This window comes from Oncorhynchus mykiss, chromosome 5, assembly GCF_013265735.2.
Source record: "Oncorhynchus mykiss isolate Arlee chromosome 5, USDA_OmykA_1.1, whole genome shotgun sequence".
NCBI lineage: Eukaryota > Metazoa > Chordata > Actinopteri > Salmoniformes > Salmonidae > Oncorhynchus > Oncorhynchus mykiss.
In genome coordinates this window covers 51,107,394-51,127,407 of record NC_048569.1, presented here as the reverse complement: position 1 = coordinate 51,127,407, position 20,014 = coordinate 51,107,394, and the positions used below count along the sequence as shown (strand labels likewise).

At 44.8% G+C, this 20,014-nt stretch overlaps 1 protein-coding gene across 4 annotated transcripts in view; it reads right to left on the bottom strand.

Annotated features, from left to right (window-relative positions):
• Positions 1 to 20,014, bottom strand: part of camsap2a (calmodulin regulated spectrin-associated protein family, member 2a) — a 78,551-nt gene that overhangs the window by 10,977 nt on the left and 47,560 nt on the right. For all 4 annotated transcript variants that reach the window (XM_021603254.2, XM_021603256.2, XM_021603255.2 and 1 more), the window contains exons 5-11: positions 11,447 to 11,588; positions 10,729 to 10,868; positions 4,803 to 4,893; positions 4,121 to 4,220; positions 2,897 to 2,928; positions 2,722 to 2,791; positions 409 to 2,596 (exon numbers count right to left, since the gene is read on the bottom strand). In XM_021603254.2, the coding sequence (XP_021458929.2) occupies positions 409 to 2,596; positions 2,722 to 2,791; positions 2,897 to 2,928; positions 4,121 to 4,220; positions 4,803 to 4,893; positions 10,729 to 10,868; positions 11,447 to 11,588 (2,763 nt within the window). The remainder of the gene's footprint in view (positions 1 to 408; positions 2,597 to 2,721; positions 2,792 to 2,896; positions 2,929 to 4,120; positions 4,221 to 4,802; positions 4,894 to 10,728; positions 10,869 to 11,446; positions 11,589 to 20,014) is intronic.

Here is a 20,014-nt window from a genome sequence, read left to right as displayed (position 1 = left end):
TTTTCTTTAAAAAACAAGGACATTTCTAAGTGACCCCAAACTTTTGAACGGAAGTATAGGTATTTTCAAAGAACCGTCAGTCAAGGTAAGCTTGACTCAGTCTAATAGCTCCCCGCCCACTGTCTTTTCAGACTTCCTGGTAGTTTGACATGAGAGAAAAAGTACTTTTTCTAAAATGTTGAGTATTTATATATCGGGAAGAAATATTATGGGTGATGTTTTAGTCACTCAAAATGCTTATTTACATGGGAATCAGAATGATTGTTCGGGATCTTTAAATTGTACAGAACGTTTGCCTCTGGGGATACTCTTGAGCCAAAAGGGTTCTAAATGGACAGAAATATTGTGTCAAAATTAGCTCACAACTATTAGCAAAACAACTTCTATCATGTATCTTTAACTTCCTACCTTAAAGAAAAAGCCACAGGACATTTTCTCGTCATCGCCATAGATCCCCTCCATGTCTCCACTCTCCTCCATGCCTTCTCCCTCAAGAGGCTTGAACACATACAGAGGCACCTCAATCAGGTTGCTTCTTGCCCCGCCAAAGAGGTCTGAGATAAGGGGGGTCTCGGTGGGGGTGACCGTAAAGGTCTCTTTCACTGGCTGGGCCAGCACTTCAGATACAGTCGACACTATTATGGGTTTGAGCTCATCCATTTTCACCTGCTTCTTCTCCTCTACTTCCATCTCCTCATGTTCCTCTGCTTCATCCTTCTTGGCAATCTCTCGGGTCCCTTCTTGTCTTTTCTGCTTGTCTTTGGCTGGGGAGGAGGGAGAAGAGGCACTACCTGCCTCTGTCTCTGGGGATAGCAGCGGTTCAGTGTCCCTGTCCCTATCCTTGTCCTCTGTCTCTGTGGTTTGACCGGCGGGTTTCTCCCCCATGTAGGCAAAGGCCATGGGCTGGAATGGGGAGAACCGGCGCAGGCGGGGGAGGCTGTCCACAGACTGGGGCGCTGTCAGGCAGCGGTTATAGGGGGCCAGCTTGAGCTCGCTGGGGCGCGGCGTGCGGGGGTTCCGTGAGTGAAAGGAGGCCGACTTCCTCTTGATGCTCGTGGGCGAGCGGTGGGCGGAGCGGGGTGAGTCGGCCGGGGAGGGTGAGCCAGAAGAGCGGGTGGAGGCGTGGGCGTATTTCTGTGGCGAGGTCTGGGGAGGGGGGATGACCCAGGCCTGTTGTTGCTTTTGTTCTCTCATGGCCATGATGACCTCCTGTTGTTGGGCCAGGCGCTGCATCTCTGTCTGCAGGAAGCCCAACGAGTGGTTCAGCTTCTCGATGGAGCGTGTGTATTCAGCTAGATCCACCTCACCGGGTCCTTGACCTCCGGCGGGACCTTGACCTCCCTCTTCTCCTCCTCCGGAGGAGGATTTCAGCCAGCGGGCCCCAGAGAGTCCCTGCCCCTGCTCAGCCCCGTCGGGCGTGTCCGCTTTGCTCCCCCCTGTTTTCCTCTCATCTTCCGTTGTCGTCTTCCCCCCTTCCTCCTGTCCTCCTACCCCTGAGGCGCCGTCACCCTTCCTCTTGACCACGTCCAGGAAGATGGAGCGGCCCATCCTCTGGCGGTGGCGAGTGAATGCGGCCTCCACCTTCTTCTTCTGCGCCTCAATGGCTTTTCGCTTCTCCTCCAGGCGCATGCGCAGCTCCACCATCTCTGTCGCCATGGCCTGGGCCGGGTCGCTAGGGAGAGGGGCCTGGGCTGGCCCAGTTGGAGTGTCTTGGGTGAGAGGCGCAATCTGTTGATGCACGGGGCTGTGTTCCGGAGTGGGTGCCCAGGAGACGGACAACGGGAGGCCCAGTTCTGAGCCCTCGGGGGTGGTCTTGAGGGAGCTGCCGCCCCCGCTGCTGCTGCTTCTTCCCCCCGATTCGGGGACACCGAGCTTCCGGAACTTCTGCTCGGCAAAGCTGGTCATCTTGGTGCCGGAGCTGGTGGAGGGAGATTTGGCGTAGCCGGAGCTGCTGGGGCAGGGGCTGGGCGTGTCCATGTCCAGCTCCATGCTCAGAGCTTCCCTCAGCGATGAGTCCTCGTCCAGGGTCTCAGCGATGTCCTCGGTCCTCACGTGGATGCCCGTGTCCACCTCCGTAGTGTCTGTGGTGCTCAACGAGTCCAGGTCCCTCTTCTCCGGTCGAGCATTAGGATCCAGGCCAACTTCACCACCTCCTCTGCCCTGGTTTGGACTGTGCAGGAAGAACCCATTTTTGATGCCCTCTGTCAGAGGGCGCTGTGGGGCCTGCCTACCGGTGTTGTGGATTATCTGAAGGGCTTCCTCCATGCTGGGGGTGGCGATGCCATTTCCGTGCCTGTCCAGGTTTGAGCCACCATTGGGGAACCTCAGTGGGCCTCCAGGGGGTTCAGGCCTGCCAGGCTGTCTGGGCAGATCGGGCCCTGCCAGGTTGTCCAGGCGGCCCTCCTCCTCGATGCCCGTTCCCTGCCCGTTGATGGGCTGGAAGGACAGGTTCCTCTTCATGCCCCGGGGCATCTGTTGAACCTTGAAGCCCTCTGTGCTGGCAGAGCGAGTCATGCTACGGCCGGGGGGAGTGGATGTCTGGGCGGTGTCCTCTTTGTCAAAAGGGATGTCGAAGGATACACCGTAAGGCCCAGACCTGGCAAAAACAAACAGCCAGTCAATCAGTCAAATGCTATTAGAATTGCACTTTTTTGTTGTACCAAACAATAATTGTATTTTGTCTGCTACAAGTCATTAATTGACTTACTCCATGATACTAACCTTTTCTCCTTGGGCCAAGTTCCTACACAGCCATCCACAAAGGACATTGAGGTTGATCTCTTTATTTCACCTGGATGAGAATATGCATCTCATATTAGATCCATCAATTGTTATTAAACTTTAATCTGTTTAATGATCAATTGGTAGAAGCCAAAACTTCTAGTGATCAAGTTACCTGAGTTCCTAGGTTGTGGTTGGAGAGGCAGGCTAGAGGGGGTGAAAAAAATAAAACATAATATTGTCAATCACGAACACCTACAAAAGTTAAAACATACAGGTTTCCAGATGACCAAGACATTATCACCTCTGTTGAGAGATTGTGGAACGGGGTCTTTTTTTAAGCTTGGCACCATAGCTTGAGCGCTGTATGTACAGTATGCGCCCACCCCAGACTACTTAATACATTCCAGATGGGTTTGCTTAACCTCTGATCAGTATCCCCTGCAGATAGCCATGATGCGGCGCACAATTGGCCCAGCGTCGTCCGGGTTAGGGGCGGGTTTTGCCGGGCCGGGATGTCCTTGTCCCATCGCACTCTAGTGACTCCTGTGGCAGGCCGGGCGCATGCACGCTGACTTCGTTCGTCAGTTGTACAGTGTTTCCTCCGACACATTGGTGCGGCTGACTTCCACGTTAAGCGAGCAGTGTGTCAAGAAGCAGTGCGGAGGACGCATGGCTCTCGACTTTCGCCTCTCTCGACTCCGTATGGGAGTTGCAGCTATTGGACAAGACTATAACTACCATTTTGGGAGAAAATGGATTACATTTACAAAAATAATAATAAAAAAAAAAGTTTTTATAGAGATCCAGTTCCAACGAGTCTTGTTCCATATAGACCTGGTCAGATCCAGACCCGGTCCGATTTGGGGGAAGAAGAAGAAAAGTCAATTTTTAAGCTAGCTGATTAAGTGCGAGGGGGAGGAGGTAGAAAGAGCCATTTTTACAATAACAGGGGAGGTTAGCATTTGTTGGGGGTATGATATTTGTACATCTGTAACTTTCTCACTCATCATTATTCACAATTCATTTAGGATTACCTGTAATTATGGTAGCATTCACATTCCTGTAGAAGTGTTTAGAAACAATGATATTCTTATTTACAATAAAAAGTATTTTCCATTGGGCACAAAATCATCTGAAACACAATTAAAACCAACAGCAAATGCATCCAACAAATGTGTAGAGTCACAAACTTGATGTAGTCATTGCATGCTATGAATCTGGACCAAATACTACATTTTTACTACCTTAATACACATATAAGTGAATTTGTCCAAATACTTTTGCTCCCCTAAAATATATATGCGTGCATACATTTTCGAATGGGTGCCCCCAGTGTGAATCGAACATGACGTACCAACTTAGCCAAACAGGACCATAAATTAATAAGAAATAGTACCTGGGTCGTTCTGGGCTGGGCGGTCTCTCCATGAAGCTCGTCTTGGTGACATTGGAGATGGGAACAGAGGGCATGTTCCTCAATGATGTGAGGGCTGGCTCTAAAAACCAAACACAAACACATTACTTTCATTAAAAGCCCAATAGAGCTGTTTTTATATCAATATCAAATCATTTCTGGGTAACAATTAAGTACCTTACTGTAGTAGATTTCCATTAAAATGGGCAAAATCTGCTTTTCAGCAACAACAACAAAAAATATCTTGCTAGGACTGTCTGGGAGTGGTCTGAGTGGGGAGGGGAAAACTGAAAACTAGCTGTTATTGGCAGAGAGGTTTGGAAATCTCGTTGTTATTGGTCTATTAACTCATTTACTGCATTTACTGTGATGTCACCATATAAAGCCAAAACTCCTGCCCATGCAAACCTGCTGATTAGAAGGTCCAGTGTAGATTGTATTTTCAACCAGCAACTATCAGGAAATAACACTGATAAAATTGTTTCACACTTTTACAGTAAGTGTTTCATCAGCTGTTGTAGAATATGATATAAAACAGTGGGAAACAATATATTTTGACTGTACTGGGCTTTTAAAACCATTAAATAGAACAGGAATGATTTAATCTGGATGTCTGAAGTTTGCAAAAATACAAAACAGTTCTGAAGTACAAAAAACTGCTTTCCTTCAGTGTCCAGCACTCTTGGTTGTACAAAGGAGGGCTTAACCACTTCAAACCACCAGAACAGCTCGGCCATAAACACAAGGTAGTTATTCTGGAAAAGACAAAAACAGACAGGATGTGGTGGTAAAGCTAAGGTTAATAGAAACAGGACTGCAACATAAACATTACACACCAGGCAAAAGACCACTGCAACATGAACTCTTGTAGAAAAATGTAACGGTTCAAAACTGTCAAATGCAGTATACCTGAGCTTCCACAAGATGTCTCTGTTAACTTCAAAAAGACAAACTATTATACACATCATAAATACTTACTTGAGATCAGTCAATTAAATACATTGACATTTTCTTTACGAAAACCTTCATAGACCAAAGAGAACCCAACTGGTTAGAGTAAAGAGTGAGTTAATTGAGTCACTTCGCTTACCTTGTTTATACAGTGTTTCCCCCATCAATTTAATAACCCTCAAAACAGAGGAGCTGTTACACATTTCCCAAGGTGTCACAATATTTTACAGTACACAGCCAGATCCCTTTAGTTAATATATCATTTACATAGTGGTATGTGGTGCTGTTGGTACTTGAATGTGCCTGTGCGTGAAAATAAAACCATTTGCCTAGTTTCTGCTCCTCTCGAGATGGTCACAGAACCAATGAATAGGGTTGACCCACAAGGACCTGTTTGGCCAGATCGCCTGTACACAAAGAGGGGAAAGCCTTTCTTCCTTTCCCTTGCTATCCTTATAATCGGATTGATTCACCATTGCAACTCATGCCCTGGTCAGAAACCAGGTCAGAAAGAACAGGAACGAAAATATATTCAAAGAGGTGCTGTCAAAAATATTGATTGATGACACTTACGAATTATGATAAAACACAATCAACGAGTCCCAGAAATGGCATGTGATAAATGCCTAGTACACATTTAGATAGATGGGAAAATGAACCATGGCCACGTCCTCATGACCAATCATGGTGTGTTATTGTTATTCCTTTGTTACCATCCTCATCCACTGACACTTAGCCCAAAGTCATACTCATTAGCAAAGAAAACACACTGCATCAGGAAGTGACTATCTTGACTTGTCCAGTAAGAAATGCTTATTTCCATTTTCAGTTGCAAAATGTTTTGCTACGGTTTGCCCTGATGAACATCACCCAGGGTTCCCCAAGGAGGCGGGCACACACACGTGTTCCGATATGACCTTGAGTATATGCAGTGTTCATCGGGTCAACAACACAATTGTTACCAAAATGAACATTCCCTTACTCAGTGCAAAAGCAGTGTGTGTGTGCATCTACAGTTGAAGTCATAAGTTTACATACACTTAGGTTGGAGTCATTAAAAATTGTTTTTCAACCACTCCACAAATTTCTTGTTAACAAACTATAGTTTTGGCAGGTCGGTTAGGACATCTACTTTGTGGTTGACACAAGTCATTTTTCCAACAATTCTTTTACAGACAAATTATTTCACTTTTAATTCACTGTATCACAATTCCAGTGGGGTCAGAAGTTTACATACAGTAAGTTGACTGTGCCTTTAAACAGCTTGGAAAATTCCAGAAAATTATGTCATGGCTTTCTGATAGGCTAATTGACATAATTTGAGTCAATTGAAGGTGTACCTGTGGATGTATTTCAAGGCCTACCTTCAAACTCAGTGCCTCTGATTGACATCATGGGAAAATCAAAAGAAATCAGCCAAGACCTCAGAAAAGAAATTGGAGACCTGCACAAGTCTGGTTCATCCTTAGGAACAATTTCCAAATGCCTGAAGATACTACGTTCATCTGTACAAACAATAATACGCAAGTATAAACACCATGGTATCACATAGCCGTCATACTGCTCAGGAAAGAGACGCATTCTGTCTCCTAGAGATGAACGTACTTCGGTGTGAAAAGTGTAAATCAATCCCAGAACAACAGCAAATGACCTTGTGAAGATGCTGGAGGAAACAGGTACAAAAATATCTATATCCACAGTCAAACAAGTCCTATATTGGCATAACCTGAAAGGCCACTCAGCAAGGAAGAAGCCACTGCTCCAAAACCGCCATAAAACAGCCAGACTACGGTTTGCAACTGCACATGGGGACAAAGATTGTACTTTTGGAGAAATGTCCTCTGGTCTGATTAAACAAAAACAGAACTGTTTGGCCATAATGACCATCGTTATGTTTGGAGGAAAAAGGGGGAGGCTTGCAAGCCGAAGAACACCATCCCAACTGTGAAGCATGCACTTTAAAAAATAGATGGCATCTTGAGGTAGAACATTATGTGGATATATTGAAGCAACATCTTGGTCGCAAATGGGTCTTCCAAATGGACAATGACCCCAAGCATAGTTCCAAAGTTGTGGCAAAATGGCTTAAGGACAACAAAGTCAAGGTATTGGAGTGGCCATCACAAAGCCCTCACAGACCTCAATCCTATAGAAAATTTGTGGGCAGAACTGAAAAAGTGTGTGCGAGCAAGGAGGCCTAGAAACCTGATTAACCAGCTCTGTCAGGAGGAATGGGCCAAAATTCACCCAACTTATTGTGGGAAGCTTGTGGAAGCCTACCTGAAACATTTGACCCAAGTTAAACAATTTTAAAGGCAATGCTACCAAATACTGAGCCACTGGGAATGTGATGAAAGAAATACAAGCTGAAATAAATACTTCTCTCTACTATTATTCTGACATTTCACATTCCCAAAATAAAGTGGTGATCCTAACACCTAAAACAGGGAATTTTTACTCTGATTAAATTTCAGGAATTGTGAAAAACTGAGTTTAAATGTATTTGGCTAATGTGTATGTAAACTTCTGACTTCAACTGTATGTGTGTGAGTGTGTAAGTGTGTGTGTGAGAGATTCACCTCTTCAGCAATATTTACCCTCAGCTGTTTAACAGTATGTCAAGACAGCAGAAGCAGCTAACTAGAGGTGACTCCCCAAAGTGACTACACTGCATTTAAAATAATTGGTACCGTGAGCAGTTTTTGGTCATGCAGAGCATAGCTCCCCGAGTTAGCATGTCAGACCACAGCCAATCCTATTCTTACAAAGCCAATATTCTCTGCAATCCAAACAAACAGTGATGCAAAACCAGAGCACAGGAATCATCTTTGCTCATATTCCAGGGTGTTATGTCATAACAGGCATAACATTTGAATGTTTTTATCTGTCATGACAGATTATACAGTAGCCAAAACACTGACAAACAACCATCCAGCCGGAACACTGACAAACACAATTATCCAATGTCAAACTCTGTAGCAACTGAACTACAGTAAATTATTATAATAACTATGATCAATAAAATGTAAACCAAGTTCAATCATTCAAAACAACACAACGCTACATCTCAACAGAATCTCCACCACAGCCATCTTTAATACTAGAACTCCATCTATATAACATACAGTATAGCAAACAATCACAACAACCATTTTTATAGCCTGGTTGCAAATCTGGTAATGTTGTTTTGCCAACTCCTGTCTCACCAACACCAGATTGCAAGACAGCACAAACTGATCTGGTACCAGGCTACAATTTCCATTGCAGTGAGCTACAGTAGCCTACCTCCTCTAGGTCAATTCAGCTGCAGCATGAGTGGGGTCCTCCCAGTCTGATAGAGAAACGATAGATAAAAGAGAAAGAGAAATGGTCTCCCCTAGCCCAGATAGCAAAAGCTTGTCCGCTCCCTCCATATGTCTGTCTACCTGCTTCCTCTCACATTCGATCGTGAGCGTTATCTCTCCTAACACCACTGCCAGTCAAACATCCATTATGTTCTGCCCCTGATTTTCTACTGATCTCCAACTCACAACACCGCAACCCTGTCGCCTGATATTACCCCGCCCAGTTGCCAGATTGTCAGATTTTACTGTCACTTACTGTTCTCTGGCGGGTTGCCAGGTTTGGAGATTGCAGCGTGTCACTCCATGTCTGAGATGAGAGCTGATTGGTGCTGACTGCAAACAAATCTGACGCTAAAGCATTGGGATGGATAATCTGTTTAGTAGGGCAACCCCACCCCTCTCAGTGGGTGCCCACACACAGGCTACCATGTCATTAATGTCATTAAATGTCATTAATCACTTTACATTAGCCAAGGGGCTGATTAGACCAGAGACCTGTGCGTCTGAGGCCATATGCATAGTCTCAGGTCCCCCATGTCCATAAATGATAAGATTTCTCTCTCTCTGTGTGTGTCTCTCTCTGTGTCTCCCTCACTGTGTCTCTCTCTCCGTCTTTAAATTATTATAAAAGTAAGAGGTTTGGGCTGAGTGAGTGGATGATTTTGTGGTCAAGCTGCACAGAAATAGCAACTAGAAGCTCAAACCCCTAAGAAGAGGTTCAAATGAAGTGCACAGAGACTATCTATAATATATATGGCTTTTGTCAGTGGCTAGTATACAGGTTGTTGTGAAATATAATTATGAGAAGGGACAAGCCTCTCAGACTACAGCAATTTGACTGGAACACTCGTGGGTACACTCAATATGGCGGCCGGTCCACCTATCACAGAACATTGACTTGAATGGGAATGTAATTCTAATAATTATATTTCTACTGTGGCTAGCATAAACTCAATGTCAGTGTCATGATAGATGCAGTAGGACTGATTTGCCTCTTCAGCCCCAGGGCTCTATTTCACCTGACCCGCAGCCTGAATCATCTCCTTCCTAAGCATTCTGTGAAGTGACTTATTCAGAATCTGCCAGTGTGTCTGGGGTTGCTTAAAGGACCATGTCAGACACAGCTGATTTCAACTCACTAGTATTCCCCCCTCCCCTTGTGAACTGTGTGCTTTAATAGCTACTAGCAGCACTTCTCCACTGAAAGGACCAGCACAACTGACAGCTGGGTAGACGCCAATACTCAACACCCAGACAGGGCCAGTGGTACACTGTTGTTTGCAGCACACAAACACACACACAAACTCAGCCCCGACTCACCTTTTCTCCACTATGACACTTCTCTGCCACAAAAAAAACAACACATACCATTTTTAACCGTTCATCAGTTTTCAGTACAGTACTTGTGAAACCATTAATGTACAAGAATAGAGAAAATGGGGAATGCAGAGCTGTTTGGCAACAACACACGTGACCAACACCCACTATTCACAGCCTGGGAGCCAAGACAAAGACACAAGCCAAGTGTTATGTGTCCATCCTTCCTGCACATAGATACAATACATACCGATATAATAGCTTCCAGTGAAAAATGGAGAGAGAGAGAGAGAACAAGAGAGCGAGGAGCGTAGAAGAGAGAGATGAGAGAAAGGTATATAATGAGAGGAAAGAAGGAGAGAGGAGAGAGGAAAGCGAGAGAAATAGGGAAGGCAATACAGACAAAAGAGAGAGGGACAGACAAAACAGAGACACATCTCGCACAGACAAACCAGATCTGTGGTTTGTGAGGACAGAGAGTTTACAGGATCCATTTCAGACAGATCCCATTTTCCACCAGGCTTTCTCCAGCTGTATTACATAATATGAATATACACGAATCACCAGCTCTGGCAATGCTGCACACACTGTAGCTGCCAAGCCTTATGCCTAGTTTGACGCATTGTCTTTAGCTCTTGGACTACTTCCAAATGTATTATTTTCTTTGCAAAATCTCCTGAAACTTTTGCTGCCCTTTAAAAATCAACAATTCAAACCGAGTTGGCTGAACTCTGTGTGCAGTAACACCTTTTCCACACTACTGAGCTGAGCCAAGCCATGCTGAGCTGTACTGCGCTGGCGTGGTTACACATGCAGTCTAGTTGCTGGAACGGTGCGGGAAAGGACCATGTGAAAACAAAATATCCCAGCCAACACTGTACGGTATAGACACAATAGTGTGAAAAGGGTATACATTTGTACCTCAGAGATTCTTTCAAAACACACTTCAAAAGCCATAACTTTGCCTTGTGGACTTACTTTGACTGAAGAGGAGGCGTAGACCATGTCCTCCAGACTGAAGTGGCAGCAGCGGTTGAGGTGCTGCTGACAGAACTCCTGCACCAGCTGCAGGTTGTACAGGCTGTCCACCAGTGACATGCTCTTCTTAAGGCAGATATCTGACAGGGACAGGCCACATGGACACATAATTGGCTAAGTTGGTTAAAGGGGGTCTGAGAGACGAGTGATGCACAAATCTCTTGGAAGTGAATCAGAAAGTGAATATCCGTTAGGAGTAGGGCTTCTGGAGGTATTTGTAAGGTATTTGTCCCTTCTTTGTATGGGATTGACCAATCAGGGATGAGAATACTGGATGTTTTCCAGAAGGTAATCAAGCCGTTTTGATGCGAAAACAGAATCTTATGGAGTGCCTTTAAATCAATCATCACTCTGAATTTGGGGTACTGAGCCTTGTGTGTGTGTCCATATGAGATCCCATCCACTTCATCAGTGGGTTGATGGTTGATGAGATTAAGGGTGAGTTGAGACTTGATGTTCATCACTAATGGATGGCTCACTCACTCCTCCTGGAACATGAAAGGCTAGCCAGGGGAGAGCCCTTAACACCTTCAGGCTAAGTGATTGAATAATTCAGACAGCTATAGGCCTCTCAAAAAGGTAATGTGTTGATAGGGAACCACAGACACCCCCCATCCCCACGGTCAGAATACAGTTTAGTGCTGTCTAGTTAGTGTACCTTCCAGTTTGACTAGCTGTGGGCAGTAGAAGTGCAGCAGAGTGGCCAGGGCGCAGCCGTCAGTGGTGTCCTTCAACAGGTTGTCCACAGGGGGGATCCAGGGCACCTGCTGTGCCACCGCCTGCTCCTTCCTGTAGCGAGCCTGGAGCACCACAGGGAAGACAGACAGACAGACAATGGGTCTGGGCATGGAGATGGATGGTGCAAGGGAGATTCATACACACACGGACAGACAAAGAAATACACTGGCAGAGGCGGACATGTGGGAATGCAGATTTCCATATCGATGGAGTGCATCTCTCATTGGAGTTGAAGAAGGGTGATATTGTATCATGCAGGGAAAAAAGCAACACCAATAACGGCAATCACATGCTGACGTTCACTTGTGGAATGATGACATTTACTACGGTGACACTATGGAGATGGTGGTGAGAGACTGGTCATCTGACTTACAGGCACTAGCCATGCTGGCTAAAATGTCAAATAGAGGATTCTCTCATGTCAAACAGACATCTTTCCTTGAGACAGCTAGTAGAGTACACCCGCAGCAGCAACCAGGGGGATTTGAACCAGGGGGATTTGTCATGAAGCCTAAATTGTGACTGTTCTCCTAGTTGAAAAAAACAAACAATGTTTGTGTATTTGTACTGCATTTGCGTGCTTGCAGTCTGTTTGCCTGAAATGGTGCTGAAATTGCTTTGTGCTGCCTTCAGTGACATTGGCCCTTTTTGTGTCTGTTTCCAAAGGTTTGAGACAAGTATTACAGTACATTGGCAATAAGTGCTGACTGAGTTTGTGTCAAGTCTGACATGACATGTTTCTCACACACTTTCAAGGCTACATCAAAGACGCGTTTTGTAAGAATCACTCCTATTGGGTGGCAAAGGCTTTCTTAAACACCAACCGTCAATGGTAGCAAAACAACTAACCTACAGTACATTTTGAATGTTGCAGTTCCAGGTTGATGAAAAGGTCAGATTCTTGCAGTCCCGGCTGATTGAATAGCACTGTTCTTTGAATACTAATGTGAGTCATTCATAGACTGACCTCAAAGGCTCACAATAAGAGATATGTGCCACACTTCGTGAAGTGGACGATTAGAAGGTATAATCACATTCACAGGCAATCTATTGATCACGCTGATCTTTCATAGTGCTGGCTGGAGAATTTATTCAACCACACTACATCCAAGCCGAGGTTTGGCCGTGTGTAGGTTTCAAACAATTTAGCTACATTTTATGTTTTTTTGAACAAAGTATACAGAGATCCTTAAGGTTTAGCAAGAACAACTTCTGGTGTCTGAGTGAGTCTAGACAGTGAGAGTAGGATTGCAGCGACACATAGTGGCAGAGCATGAGGACTAGCAATAACTTAGTACACCTTTATTCAAAGAGATACAGTTCAAATGGATCAAACCCACAATTGCTGAAATCACAATAACGGCTAGCAGGCATTACTTCACCTCTCCAGGCACAAATGGCCCATAACGTACTGCTACCCTTACATGACACAGCAGAATAAACACAAGCTGAACATTTGGCAGGGGGAGACTGGGGAGTGTGTGTGGGAAGGGGGGTTGGTGGTGGTTATGGAGTGCCAGTAGGCATGTCCCAGCAATGACCCAGGTTGTGGGACTATCGCAGGAAAGGCTATAGGGCCGGGCTATGTCAGGGCTAAACCACAGCTAAAAGACAGGGCAGGACCTCCCGGGTGGCGCAGTGGTTAAGGGCGCTGTACTGCAGCGCCAGCTGTGCCAACGGAGACTCTGGGTTCGCGCCCAGGCTCTGTCGTAACCGGCCGCGACCGGGAGGTCCGTGGGGCGACGCACAATTGGCCAAGCGTCGTCCGGGTTAGGGAGGGTTTGGCCGGTAGGGATATCATTGTCTCATCGCGCACCAGCGACTCCTGTGGCGGGCCGGGCGCAGTGCACGCTAACCAAGGTTGTCAGGTGCACGGTGTTTCCTCCGACACATTGGTGCGGCTGGCTTCCGGGTGCGCGCTGTGTTAAGAAGCAGTGCGGCTTGGTTGGGTTGTGTATTGGAGGACGCATGACTTTCAACCTTCGTCTCTCCCGAGCCCGTAAGGGAGTTGTAGCAATGAGACAAGATAGTAGCTACTAACAATTGGATACCATGAAATTGGGGAGAAAAAGGGGTAAAATTCAACAAAAAACAAAAAAAAAGACAGGGCAGCCACGACCACCACTAAAACCCCCTAAAGAGCGCTTAGGCTTAGCCCCAATCCCAACCATCCACCACCACATCAATCAACTCGCTGTCCTGACAGTGTTCTCCCTCTATGACAAATCACATCCTCTCCAACCAGACATGTTCAATTCATCCCGCACAGATTTGCAACTTAAATCTCTGCCCTGCCATTGCCTTTGACTCCACATTGACCACAAGTGTTTATTGTGTTTCGCAGCGTACTGTGCTGCAGCTTAAAATAAACCCTGGGTCGCCCCCTCTGCTTTGTTCCGATGACTACAGCACATCTGTCCGTGGAGGGTACACGTCCCTCAATGAAGTCAGCGACTCAAAGAGCGTGACCGATTTAGGAGGTGTCTGGAGCTAGCATCCAGGTCAGAGTGCCGGGGGGAGGCGGAGAGGGAGAGGGAGCTGGAGAGAGAGAATGTGTGTCTTTTTACTGAATGCGGGCCTTTTAACTGAAGAATTTGTTTGCTTTATATGATTGTGTTTTGCATTTCGTGTTTTGTATTTGCTTTTCATGTATTGTGTAATTGATGTGTATATAGATACAGTATGTATTGTGTAATTGATGTGGATATAGATACAGTGTTGTTTTGTGTAATTATGTGTATATAGATACAGTATGTATCGTGTAATTTTTTTTAATGTGTTCATGCAGGAATCATCTGTGAAAGAGACAGTGGTCTCAGCATGACTACCTGCTTAAATAAAGGTTAAATAAAAAATATAAATATTTAGCAGACATTTCAAGTCCAGCACAGCTCACTGTGCCCTTGTATGCCATCGCTAGCCTGTGATGCCTCATATACAATAGCTGCTTAACAAGTGGTATACAGAAGATAGCCCTATTTGGTAGAAGATCAAGTCCATATTATGACAGCTCAAATAAGCAAAGAAAAAATTACAGTCCATCATTACTGTAAGACATGAAGGTCAGTCAATACAGAAAATTTCAAGAACTTTGAAAGTTTCTTCAAGTGTAGTTGCAAAAACCATCAAGCGCTATGATGAAACTGGCTCTCAAGAGGACCGTCATAGGAAAGGAAGACCCAGAGTTACCTCTGCTGCAGAGGATAAGTTCATTAGAGTTACCAGCCTCAGAAATTGCCGCCCAAATAAAAGCTTCACAGAGTTCAAGTAACAGACACATCTCAACATCAACTGTGTGAATCAGGTCTTCATGGTCGAAATGCTGCAAAGAAATCACTACCAAAGGACACCAATAACAATAAGAAACTTGCTTGGGCCAAGAAACACGAGCAATGGACATTAGACCGGTGGAAAGCTGTCCTTTGGTCTGAAGAGTCGAAATTTGAGACTTTTGGTTCAAACCACCATGTCTTTGTGAGACTCAGAGTAGGTGAAAGGATGATCTCCGCATGTGTGGTTCCCACCGTGAAGCATGGAGGAGGAGGTGTGATGGTGTGGGGGTGCTTTGCTGGGAACACTGTCTGTGATTTATTTAGAATTCAAGGCACACAACCAGCATGGCTACCACAGCATTCTTCAGCGATACGCCATCCCATCTGGTTTGCGCTTAGAGGGATTATCATTTGTTTTTCAACAGGACATTGTTGAACACACCCAACACACCTCCAGGCTGTGTAAGGGCTATTTGAAGGGCTATAAGAAGGAGAGTGATGGAATGCTGCATCAGATGACCTGGCCTCCACAATCACCTGACCTCAACCCAATTGAGATGGTTTGGGAAGAGTTGGACAGCAGAGTGAAGGAAAAGCAATCAAGTGCTCAGCATATGTGGGAACTCCTTCAAGACTGTTGGAAAAGCATTCCAGGTGAAGCTGGTTGAGAGAATGCCAAGAGTGTGCAAAGCTGTCATCAAAGCAAAGGGTGGCTACTTTGAATAATCTAAAATAGAACATATATTTAGATTTGTTTAACACTTTTTTGGTTACTACATGATTCCATGTGTTTTTTCATAGTTTTGATGACTTCACTATTATTCTACAATGTAGAAAATAGTAAAAAGAAAGAAAAACCTTGAATAAGTAGATGTGTCCAAACTTTTGACTGGTACTGTGCATGTGCCAGTACAATGTCATAGTAACATGGTTACAGTAACAACTATTGAGAAACTTGTTAGGCAACTTTACTTGTAATAAGTGAAGGGTCAGGGAATCAGATAGGCCTATAACCAGACTCAGAGGTGCTTTTCATGAAGATAGAGGGGTTAAAGTGAGTCATCTACAGTGCTGCAATCATGTTCAATAGAATCTCCTAACATCATGTCACATACATTATATATACCAAAGTATGTGGACACCCATTCAAATTAGTGGATTCTGCTATTTTAGCCACATGCGTTGCTGACAGGTGAATAAAATTGAGCACACAGCCATGCAATCTCCATATACAAACATTGGCAGGTGAATGGCCTTACTGAAGAGCTCAGTGACTTTCAATGTGGCACCATCATAGGATGCCACCTTTCCAACAAGTCAGTTCGTCAGATTTCTGCCCTGCTAGAGCTGCCCCGGTCAACTGTAAGTGCTGTTATTGTGAAGTGGAAATGTCTAGTAGCAACAACGGCTCAGTAGGCCACACAAGCTCACAGAACGGGGTCGCCGAGTGCTGAAGCACGTAGCCCGTAAAAACTGTCTGTCCTTGGTTGCAACACTCACTACTGAGTTACAAACTGCCTCTGGAAGCAACGTCGGCACAAGAACTGTTCATCGGGAAATTCATGAAATGGGTTTCCATGGCCCAGCTGCAGCACACATGTGCATTGCCAAGCGTCGGCTGGAGTGGTGTAAAGCTCGCCACAATTGGAACCCGGGAACAGTGAAAATGCATGGAATCACACTTAGTCCAACGGACTAATCTGTGTTTGGCAGATGCCAGGAGAATGCTACCTGTCCCGATGCATAGTGCCAAATGTAAAGTTTGGTGGAGAAGGAATTAACAGTCTGGGGCTGTTTTTCATGGTTCGGGCTAGGCCCCTTAGTTCCAGTGAAGGGAAATCTTAACAGCATACAATGACATTCTAGACAATTCTGTGCTTCCAACTTTGTGGCAACATTTTGGGGAAGGCCCTTTCCTGCTTCAGCATGTCAATGCCCCTGTGCACTGGTTTGACCCTCCTTTGGCAGCAATAACTTCAACCAAACGTTTTCTGTAGTTGCGGATCAGACCTGCACAACGGTCAGGAAGAATTTTGGACCATTCCTCTTCACAAAACTGTTTCAGTTCAGCAATATTCTTGGGATGTCTGGTGTGAACTGCTCTCTTGAGGTCATGCCACAGCATCTCAATTGGGTTGAGTTCAGGACTCTGACTGGGTCTCTCCAGAAGGCGTATTTTCTTCTGTTGAAGCCATTCTGTTGTTGATTTACTTCTGTGTTTTGGGTCGTTGTCCTGTTGCATTACCCAACTTCTGTTGAGCTTCAATTGGCAGACAGATAGCCTTACATTTTCCTGCAAAATGTCTTGATAAACGTGGGAATTCATTTTTCCATCAATGATAGCAAGCTGTCCAGGCCCAGAGGCAGTAAAGCAGCCCCAAACCATTATGCTCCCTCCACCATACTTTACAGTTGGGATGAGGTTTTGATGTTGGTGTGCTATGCCTTTTTTCTCCACACATAGTGTTGTGTGTTCCATCCAAACAACTCAAATTTAGTTTAATCTGTCCACAGACTATTTTGCATGTAGCGCTGTGGAACATCCATGTGCTCTTTTTGAATACTTCAGACGTGCAGCGATGTTTTTTTTTGACAGCAGTGGCTTCTTTCGTGGTGTCCTCCCATGAACACCATTCTTGTTTAGTGTTTTACGTATCGTAGACTCGTCAACAGAGATGTTAGCATGTTCCAGAGATTTCTGTAAGTCTTTAGCTGACACTCTAGGATTCTTCTTAACCTCATTGAGCATTCTGTGCTGTGCTCTTGCAGTCATCTTTGCAGGATGGCCACTCCTAGGGAGAGTAGCAACAGTGCTAAACTTTCTCCATTTATAGACAATTTGTCTTGCCGTGGATTGATGAACATCAAGGCTTTTAGAGGTAATTTTGTAACCTTTTCCAGCTTTATGCAAGTCAACAATTCTCAATCTTAGGTCTTCTGAGATCTGTTTTGTTTGAGGCATGGTTCACATCAGGCAATGCTTATTGTGAATAGCAAACAAACATTTTGTGAGTGTTTTTTATAGGGCAGGGCAGCTCTGACCAGCATCTCAAATATCGTCTCATTGATTAGACTCCAGGTTAGCTGACTCCTGACTCCAATTAGCTTTTGGAGAAGTCATTAGCCTAGGGGTTCACAAACATTTTCCAACCTACACTATACATGTTTAAATGATGTTATTAGTTTAAGCACAGTATGTTTGTCTATTGTTGTGACTTAGACGAAGATCAAATCAAATTTGATGACCAATTTATGCAGAAATTGGTCATCAAATCCCAAAGGGTTCACATACTTTTCCTTGCCACTGTAGATCTGGTAAAACACATTACTTCTCATACTCTGAGACGTATGTTTTGTTGTATATTGTCCCTGCCAAACACACACAAACAGCCAGGTGTCTAGCCTATCAGGCAGCACTTCATGCAAGGTCTCTGCAGGCACATACACGTCTGTTCTGGGATGGGACATCTGCCTTGCCGCAGTGGCATTGCCTCCTGGGAACTATCCAAGATTTTCTCAAGGCTCCTTTATAGACGTACCTTCTCTTCAGGTTCACTAAAGGTGTTGTGTCACAATTACCACACAAACTGTGCCCTCCTCTGGATGGGAGGCCCAGCCAAAGTATGAAAAGAAAGACTATACTATATGTTCGCAACAATTTAATGGGTAAGCCAACATTTCGGCACACTGTGCCTTCTTCAGGCTTTCTTAAGGTCCAAGCCACGGTAAAATGATGCCGTGTTTAGATGGGAAAGCAAAGAAGACTGAGGAAGGGATGGGGGAGATGAGAGGAGGGGGAGAGAAGAGAATGGGAGAGGAGGGAAATAAGGAGAGGAAAAAAGGAGTAGAAGACAGAAGAGAAGTAGAGAAGAGGAGAGAGGAGGGCAACAGAGCGGAGAGAATGACATCATCTCTCTCTCTCTCTATTGTCACTTTTGCTGTGTCAGAGGTCATGTTCCCATGTCAACCCTGCTGCTCGGCAGACCATAATACTGAACCAGCCTGCCAGTGATGACAGAGCATGTACAACAGACACGCAAACAACAGCCTGTCATAAGGCATTAGAGTCTGCATGTAGCGAGACGCAACAACTCCTAGATAGGTAGCCAGTTTAGTTTCTGAGCTGTGTGACCCCAGACTAAATGACAGTTGTCTTTGTAATTAGCATTGAAACGACTTGACTGTGTGGGGTGTGAAGAAAGTAGGAGAGAAAGTACAGTAGCTGTTTGTGCCAATGGCGTGACAATTAACATCTGCCTGTACTGGGTCTGAAGTTCAAATGTATGCAGATGATACAGTGATATGTGCATGCAAAGAGCAAACAACAAGCTGCACAAGAACTCACTACTGTAATGGTCCAGGGTACAAAATGGCTCAGTGACTCATGTTTGCATCTCAATGTGAAAAAAAAACTGTCTGCATGTTCTAAACAAAGAGGGCAACTGATGCTACTGAGCCAGATGTCTATGTGTCAGGGGAGGAGCTGACACATACCTTGGCTTCATACGTAATTCCAACCTCTCTTTTAAAAAGCAGGTGAAAAAGGCAGCAGAACCACAAGGTCTGCCATGAGAGGTGACAGTATAGTTCCCTTAAGGAAAAGCACCTTTAGTCAATCTGCTTTCTCTGTGAGAGCTTCCCATGTCTGGAACACACTGCCTTCAGACACACAGAACTGCACCACCTATCGCACCTTCACAAAAAAACGTTAAAGGCCAATCAGACTTGTGAACATAATTCCTAGCTGTGTATTGTCGCTTTCCATGTTGTCTGTAGCTTGCGAGGTGTGGAAACACGTTGTTTCTTTTATGTATTTTGTTTTGTTGCTCTTTGTGCTATTGCTCTGTCTGCATGCTACGTGTTGCTTGTCCTATGTTGCTCTGCATGTGTATTGTTATTGTAATTGTTTTTAATAACCCGCCCAGGGACTACGGTTGAAAATTAGCCGGCTGGCTAAAACCTGCACTTTTACGGAAACGTTGATTAATGTGCACTTTCCCTGTAAAAAATTGAAAAATAAACTCAAAGATAGGATTTAGCAGGACCGCACAAACAGATCTGGGATCAGGCTGAGAAAGGGAATTGCACAGAAATATTATGTTGTTCATGTTGAATGCTGCTATGTAAAATACAGTATAAACATTGAGGCATAAAAATGGAGAGATATACACTGAGTATTCAAAACATTAAGAACACCTGCTATTTTCATAACATAG